We start from the raw sequence: 9037 nt of genomic DNA, 5'->3' as shown, positions 1-9037 counted from the left end.
TCCTGCAAGTCAAACATATGTGGCAAAAAATAAAGAAAAAAAGAATAAGACAACACTGCCTACTCTCACCACTCCTACTCAACACAGTAACTGAAGTCTTAGCCAGAGCAAGTATGCAAGAAAAAGAAATAAAAGGCAACCAAATCAGAAAGAAGTTAAATTGTCTGTTTGCAGATGATATCATCTTACATATTGAAAATTCTAAAGACTCCAACAAAAACTGTTAGAACTAATAAACAAATTCAGCAAAGTTGTAGGATACAATATCAACATACAAAAAGCAGCTGTGTTTCTCTATATTAACAATGAACTATCTCACCAAAAAATAAAACAACCCCTTTTACAGACCTCTCTGGTGGCACAGTAGACAGGAATCTGCCTGCCAATGCATGGGACATGGGTTCAATTCCTGGTCTGCGAAGATTCCACATGCTGCGAAGCAACTAAGCCCTGTGCCACACAGCTTCTGAGCTCATGAGCTGCAACTACTGAGCCTATGTGCTGCAACTACTAAAGTCCATGGGCCTAGAGCCTGTACTCTGCAAGAAGAGAGGTGACCAAAATGAGAAGACCACACACCACAATGAAGAGTGGCCCCCACTTGTCGCACACAACTAGAGAAAGCCCGTACAGAGCAATGAAGACCCGGTGCAACCAAAGAGAACACAAAAACAAACAAAAATCCATTTACAATAGCATCAGAAACAATAAATACCTAGGAATAAATTTAATCAAGGAAGTGAAAGGTATGTACAATGAAAACTGTATGAGGCTGATGAAAGAAACTGAAGATACAAGTAAGTGGAGAGATTATCTCATGCTCATGGATCAGAAGAGTTAACATTAAAATGTCCATATTATCCAAAATTATCTATAGATTCAATGTAAGGAAGTAAGCGTCAGTCACTCAGTCATGTCCGAATCTCTTCTATCCCATGGAATGTAGCCCACCAGGCTTCTCTGTCCATGGGATTCTCCAGGCAAGAATACTGGAGTGGGTTGCCATTGCCTTCTCCAGGGGATCTTCCCAATCCAGGGATCAAACCCAGGTCTCCCACATTGCGGGCAGATTCTTTACCGTCTGAGCTATAGGGATGAACCAATGTAGATTCAATGTAATCCCCATCAAAATTTCAGTGGAATGTTTCATAGAAACAGAACAATCTTAAAATTTGTATGGAACCACAAAAGATCTTGAAGACCCAAAGTTATCTTAAGAAAGAACAAAGCTGGAGACATCACACTTCCTGATTTAAAACAATAACAAAGCAATAGTAATCATCAGAACAGACACAGACCAACAGAACTGAACAGAGAGCCCGAAAATAAACCCAATGATACCTGACAAGAATAGGCAAGGGGAAAGGGACACTCTCTTCAATAAATGGTGCTGGAAAAACTGGATATTCACTTGCAAAACAATGAAATTGAACTCCTATCTTAACACCAGTCACATAATTAAATCAAGATTACCCAGAGAAGTGCTCCAGAACCTATGAATGGTGTAACTGTATGGTTATACATGGAGAAAAGTCATGAATTTGCAGTGTTTAACCTTTTTCCTACACAATCATTTAAAAAAAAAAATCAAGAGAATAAAGTTCAAGTTTACCACCTCCAAAAAGAATGATTTATCTCCCCTCTATGCTTTCACGATTTTTTATACACAGCTTCTAATTCTCAGGACATTTACATATTTATATCCTCTACCCTAGTTTGGGCTTCCCAGGTGGAACTAGTGGTAATGAACCCGTCTGTTAATGCAGGAGACCTCTAAGAGATGCGGGTTCAGTCTCTGGGTTGGGAATATCCCCTGGAGGAGGGCATGGCAACCTACTATAGTATTCTTGCCTGAAGAATGCCGTGGACAGAGGAGCCTGGCAAACTACAGTCCATAGGGTCGCAAAGAGTTGGACATGACTGAAGCGACTAAGCACGTACACACACACCCGTTTACTTGGCTTTACATCACTTGTACCAAGTACTGAGCTTGTATACATGGATGGATTACAGAATGTTTAAGAAAATACAAATGTCACTATACAAATATATTAACTAAACAGTATCACTGTAAGAAATAACTTACACACTCAATCTAGTTGCCACAATTGAGTTATTAGATCAAAAGTGATTGCATTAGCAGTTATCAACTGAAAACCCATTCCATCAGCAATGTTGGTTACTATTTGAGTATTTAAGTTAAAATACATACAACTGTGAGTTCCTTTGTTATTCCTAGCACATAGTAATCAACAAAGACTTGTTGAAAAAAATTTATAACAACTAATTTTCACATTATTTGCATTCAATAATCAAAAATAACGTGGCATAGATTACACTTCATTCCCTTAATATATTTTTCTTCCTCCAAGAGAATGCCCAAATTTTAGCAGAACATATGGTAGTATGAAACAAAGACAACTTCCCAGCCTCTCCTGCAACTAGATATGCCCACGCGACTCAGTTCTGGCCAGTGTAAGACGTAAGCGAAAGTGTCCTATGGCAGCTTCCACAATTCTTATGCAAAACACCACTGGCATTTGCCCACTGCTCCCTTCTTGTCTTTCCTCCAAGAGAATATAGATGCGATGATTAGAGCTGTAGCCACTCACACGGCTTTAGGGAAACGAGAGCCCTCCTTGGATCGGCTACAGTGATGAGCTAAAAGGATCCTAGATCCTCAAAAACTTCATGGAAACGAGCATGCCCATCAGTCCTGGACTCTCTTTATATTTCTGAAATTTTAAATGAAGAGAAAAATCAACTTTATCTTTGCCATTGGAAAAACCCATAATAGCAGCTTTATCCTCCTAGATAAAGGAGGAAGGCAGATTTATAAATGACAGACTTTCACAGACATACACTGTGGAGCCACATGTCTCTCAGTTGGGGATAACAGGATATTATCTCTTTTTCAGCAATTATTCTTACTCTTAAGACAGACACAGTTGCTCTATACTAGGAGTCAGAGAATCCAGGTTGAAGTCTTACCCCTGCCACTAACTAGGCAAGTCTATCTAAGCTTTTGTAGGACACCTATGTAATAAAATTCCCTTGAGTCTTAAAATATAATGTATTTGAAAAGTGTCCCACCATATAAATTACCATACACAAAATAGTTGACAAAATACCTGTAGAGCTCTAGAAGCTCTTTCTTGCTCACTTTGTATCCCTATTAACAAATGTCCAATAAATACTTATTGAATCAATATTTTTAACTCCTTGCTAAATGCATAAATTATTGTTTTGAGTTTAATAAAGTTCTAAAGACTTTAATATTAATTGAAGTATTACTTGAATCCTTTAGAGACACAATTCTTAATTGTGACATCAGTCAAAAGACATAATGGTATGAAAACATAAACCTAGCTAATCCATTTATCTGGTTCAAAAGCAGACCCCTGTTTGCTACAGTAGTAGTAGTTAGTTGCTCAGTGGTGTCCAACTCTTTGTGACCCCATGGACTGTAGCCCACCAGGCTCCTCTGTCCATGGGATTCTCCAGGCAAAAATACTGGAGTGGGTTGCCATTCCCTTCTCCAGAGAATCTTCCCGACCCAGGGATAGAACCTGGGTCTCCTGCACTGCAGGCAGATTCTTTACCATTTGAGCTACAGGGAAGTCCTTTTTTGCAACAGCAAAATAGTTTAAATTAGAAAAAAAGTTGTGGTATAAAAATAAAAAAATTTTGACACTTTTCCCTTTAAATTACAAGTTCAGTTCAGTTCAGTCGTGTGCAACTCTTTGTGACCCCATAGATTGCAGCATACCAGGCTTCACTATCTATCACCAACTCCCAGAGTTTGCTCAAACTCATGTCAATCAAGTCGGTGATGCCATCCAACCATCTCATCCTCTGCCGTCCCTTTCTCCTCTTGCCCTCAATCTTTCCCAGCATCAGGGTCTATTTCAATGAGTCAGTTCTTTGCATCATGTGGCCAAAGTATTGGAGTTTCAGCTTCAGCATCAGTCCTTCCAATGAATATTCAGAACTGATTTCCTTTAGGATGGACTGGCTGGATCTCCTTGCAGTCCAAGGGACTCTCAAGAGACTTCTACAACAACACAGTTCAAAAGCATCAATTCTTCGGTGCTCAGCTTTCTTTATAGTCCAACTCTCACATCCATACATGACTACTGGAAAAACCATAGCTTTGACAAGATGGACCTTTGTTGGCAAAGTAAAGTCTCTGCTTTTAAATACGCTGTCTAGCTTGGTCATAGCTTTTCTTCCAAGGAGCAAGCATCTTTTAATTTCATGGCTGCAGTCACCATCTGCAGTGATTTTGGAGCCCAAAAGAATAAAGTCAGCCACTGTTTCCCCATCTATTTGCCATGAAGTGATAGGACAGGATGCCATGATCTTAGTTTTTTGAATGTGGAGTTTTAAGCCAGCGTTTTCACTCTCCTCTTTCACCTTCATCAAGAGGCTCTTTAGTTCTTCTTCGCTTTCTACCATAAGGGTGGTGTGGTGTCATCCTGGAGGAAACTTCTTCATGTCGAGGATGGGGGTGGAGTGGAGTGACGGAAGTCCTCTGTCTGATCCTTTTGTCTGTCCCACTGGTCTCTACTGGTCCCTAAGCCTGTATGCTTTTGCAAATGAAAGTTAGGAACACTCCTTTGGTTTTCCTTTCTGCTGATCAAATCCTTCCCCTGAAGTATGGAAGAAAGGCCTAACTGCTTGAATGGAGGGGAGGAGGAGGGAAGTGGAGATTGTGACCATGTGAAATATTAAATATTAAGTTACACATAAAAATGTACTTTAATATTTAAACCACTAACCCCACCACACCAAATGAAGGATATCCTCACACTGAGCAGTGGTTAAAGTGTTTTATTAAATTAAGTATGTCATTTGCAAATGGTTTCATAAGAAATTTTAAAAGCAAAGTTATAAAACAGTTTCAATAAAAAAGTACAGTTAACAGCAAAATTACATTTTCTTTATAGTACAAATAAAAGGATTTTGTTTCTAATAGACTGTTTGAAGATCTTATAATATATTCTCTGACTGACAGTTGCAATATTATATTTTAATGAGAAATCTCATGGTTAATTCTCAATCATATGTTAATAAATGGGTTCATCATTTGGACCATAAAAGTCATTTTTTCAACTTTAAGGAAAACAATAAAATTCGTCATCATATAATGTGAAGTTATAAAAAGTTCTTCAGAATGTAGATGTATTCTAGCCTTATTTCGCTAATAAATTTTGCAAAGAGACATTAAGTAACACTGTAAACTTGAATTACATTTAAAAATAAGCACCATTTACATACATTCTACCTAAACTTACTTTACGTTTTAAATGACAAGGTTTTTTGGCCACACAAAACATTTAAATCTGTTTTCTTTACCATGTAAATAAAAATAAGCAATATTTAACCACAACATAGAAAAATTATCAAACTTCACCTCAATTGCACAATGAAAAAGCAATTGGAAAAAACAGCACATATTATTTTTGTGTCATTTTTATACATTTTGTCATTTTCTTAAATTGAGAGCAGTTAAAACATTGTCAGAGCAATTTCCTGAGTTTCAAAGTTTCCAATTTCCAGCTCAGAAACAACCAATCTTACTATTATACATGTCTTTTTTTCTAAGCATACAAAACACTTGAATTTTAAAAGGACAAAATAAAGGATTGGAAACAATCCAACAGAATTATTTAGCTTTCTCTCCAAAATGTGTTATAATACACCAGACACTTTAAAGTGTTAAGTTGGGGTTTCTACTATACAGTATGTCCCACATTTGAAGGCCTTAGAATTGCAGGCAGTACTGAAACACTAATACACTGAAGAAACCTCAACTTGAAATAATATAGAGATACATGAACAGCCAATAAATGTAAGACAAAATACTTCCATTTCTCATGTTTAAGGGAGGAAATGAACAGACTGAAAATACTGTTAAAAGTTCCCTCTGTCCAACCCCACTTTCCCTGTGGTTTCCATATTAGTGCTCATCTTCCCCTGGGGGATACTGGTAAGAGACTATTGAAAGAATATAATTGTTATTAAAATCTTCCAAAATTACAGACCTGTTGTACTTTTAAAATATTAATAACTTTGCAAAAAGCCATTCTAGTAAGTCATATATTAGCACAAATATACCAAAACATACACGAAAAGTCTGATAAGTCCCACATTATCTTTAGTTTTGACACACAGGATTTAGATATGAGTAAAAGAGAAAAATCTGATAATCCTCAAACTCTGTTTACCTTTGGCATACAGGATTTAGAAACAGGCAAAACAAGAAAAGAGCCATTATAAAAATTTCTTTCAAAATTACATGTTGCTTAAACTATGCTAGATAGTGGGATAGAAGCCAGTCTGGTACTAAACAACTTTACAAAAACATTTATAATGTTCAAAATGTCTCCATATATTTATGAATGATGATTAAGAAGAAATGCCCTAGATTTACCAAAATAAAGCATAAAATTAGAGTTGGTACAGTTCAAAACATAGGTTCTTTCATTTGATTTCTGCCCACAAAATACCTCACCTCTTGTTCTTTTTGACTGCTCCCATATTAATAATTATAATAACTAATACTGAAGTAAAGTCTAGTTGAAGCACTCAAAAGCGATGTCTTTTTTTAAACTGGGATGAGGAAATATAAAAACACAGAAAATGAGTATGCAGCTGCACACACTCGAATAATCCTAAGTTTTAGTACTGTTATACACATTTCTTAAATCATATCAATTTATACACAGAAAGGTTTTATTTCATTAACAGTTGTAGTTTTATAATTAAGAGTTGTTGAAAGGAATTGTTTTATTTTTAATGTATACAACTCTTCTAGACCTCAAAAAAACATATGCCAAACTGTTGGCATTTTTTTTTTTAACAAATTACCACAAACAACGTGAATAATACTTCAACACCAGTTACTATTTCTAAGTAACAAACATATATTTTTATGGAAATAAATTCAATGATATGGCTCTTCTTTTACAAGCATGCTTTCATGATATATAAAAACATGTTTCTAAATTTTATTTTCATTAAAATGTCTGTTCTTCTGGGAATTCTTCCAGGAATAGCACAATCCTAAATCCTATCACCTAGTCCAAATAATTTTTAAGCTTATCAAAAATCAATACAGTTGTTTGCTAAAACTATGTATGTTGAAAATACCCTTCATATCCAAAGTCAGATTTATTTAAGCCAGCGTCTCATATTGGAAAATTATACTTTATCGCACTAAACTTGTGTAAAGGAAGTTATAACCGACAAGTATACCAACACGGCTTTTTAAGCTGACCAAGAAAAAAGATATCAGTGAAAGTTTCCTTTCAGAAAGTTGGTTCTTTTTAAAAATAAAGGTAAAAAACTTTTAAATTGTAAGAATTTCTTTTATGACTGTATCAAAAATGTTTTCTATATCTGTTTTAAGTTAATAGGATTTTGACCTACTCTAGTTTAGAAATTACATGCCTCAAATACAAAATATAGCTCTTTAGTACTGTCTTCAATAAATATCATTTACACAGGCAGTGCTATAAGACTCGGAGCAGTTCTAGAAGACAGCAGCACTCCTTCTTTGAAAACTTGTCTGCCTATGGAAGGTATAAAACTGTAACATAATCTCAGACCCCAGCTTCACTTCTAGGAAATGTACACACCCAGAAAGAAGGAACAAAAGGTAAGCGCGATCACAACCTGTAGAGTGTGGCAAAATGATTTTTTGTCTTGTTTTGAAATCAAGAAGCACTGAAAGGTTTCTGTTAGATCTCCTTTCTTTCTGGACTACTACTACTAGATCTCAAAGCACCTTAAATACCTCTCATTGAAGCCTTTAAGACTTTACGAAACGTCAAAGAACAATTAATATAAAGGTAACATTTTCTGTCTGAGAAAGTATCAGAGCATTTCAATCTCTAAAATCACAGCTGATAATTTTCTTAGACATCTGGTAATCAATAAAAATTCTCTTTAATATCTTTAATAGATAACATATTTGGCATTTGATTCAGTAAAAATTAAACTTCTCTTGAATTTTGAAAAACATCATGTTTTTCTGTTTATAACTGGACATCACTACTAATAAAACATACATTTACGTAAAATTGACTAAATCACTGCAAATAAAACTAATTTTAAGCTACAAACCTTCACACTTTTTAGTCAAGGATGTTTATTTTACTTTAGCATGACTTTCAAGCACCCTGGTTTAATTTCAGAGAATCTGCAAAAATGAAAAAAGAGTTAAAGGTAAAAATTTCAAATTGATTAAGAACTATATCTTGTAACCAATTCTAAGTGCCTATGCTAAACATAATATTCACTATCAAAGCACTCTCCTTTAAGTTAAATCAAGGACTAATATCTATGCTTGTGTTCTTTTTAATCTACTGTCAAAATAAATACATGACTAAGGCTGGGGATTACTCCTAACAGCAGTTATTACAATTTAAGATTTTTTTAAAATTCTCAAGCCTGATTTTGATGTTAATGAATAACAGTAAGCTGTATGAAGGATATGATGATGTCTGAATTACATTCTCTCTCTGCATTATAAGACTACCAAGAAGAAATTTCCATAGGTAAGTCTGATTTATCAGAACATGAAACTCCCTCAGTGTGAAAATTTAATTTAAAGAAACACCATCAGTCTCTAAAACAGATGATTAATTCCAATATGATAATGTTCTAGCCTATTTCTTTTGTAAAAGTAACCCTAAAATGTCAGCTGTTTTCATGCTCAGAATTAATGCGACCACTTTCTATAACATAGCCAACATTTTATCACATGACATAAACAAAACAGGCTGTAATAACTGAAACTAGAAGTAAGGGAAGAGGGTACTGGGATTCCTCAGGGAAGCCATCCATCAACAAATCCTTCTTCTTGAACTTTTCTTGCCATTGGCTGTTACTGAATAATAATCACTTAATGAAAAAGGATATTTCATATTTGCCAGCTAAGACTAATAGTGGCACTTAATTTATGAAGATGTATAAATTCATAACTGACTAGAGATTTCCACTAAAGTTTAAATACATACAAATTATAACC

At 35.1% G+C, this 9037-nt stretch overlaps 1 protein-coding gene across 1 annotated transcript in view; it reads right to left on the bottom strand.

Annotated features, from left to right (window-relative positions):
* Positions 1 to 4843: 4843 nt before the first annotated feature.
* Positions 4844 to 9037, bottom strand: part of N4BP2 (NEDD4 binding protein 2) — a 57011-nt gene continuing 52817 nt past the window's right edge. The window contains exon 16 of the mRNA XM_068975029.1: positions 4844 to 8206. Coding sequence (XP_068831130.1) covers positions 8161 to 8206 — 46 coding nt within the window. The 3' untranslated portion in view covers positions 4844 to 8160. The remainder of the gene's footprint in view (positions 8207 to 9037) is intronic.

This window comes from Capricornis sumatraensis, chromosome 7, assembly GCF_032405125.1.
Source record: "Capricornis sumatraensis isolate serow.1 chromosome 7, serow.2, whole genome shotgun sequence".
Classification (NCBI taxonomy): Eukaryota; Metazoa; Chordata; class Mammalia; order Artiodactyla; family Bovidae; genus Capricornis; species Capricornis sumatraensis.
The sequence above is the reverse complement of the archived record's forward strand: the minus strand, read 5'-3'. Positions and strand labels throughout refer to the sequence as shown.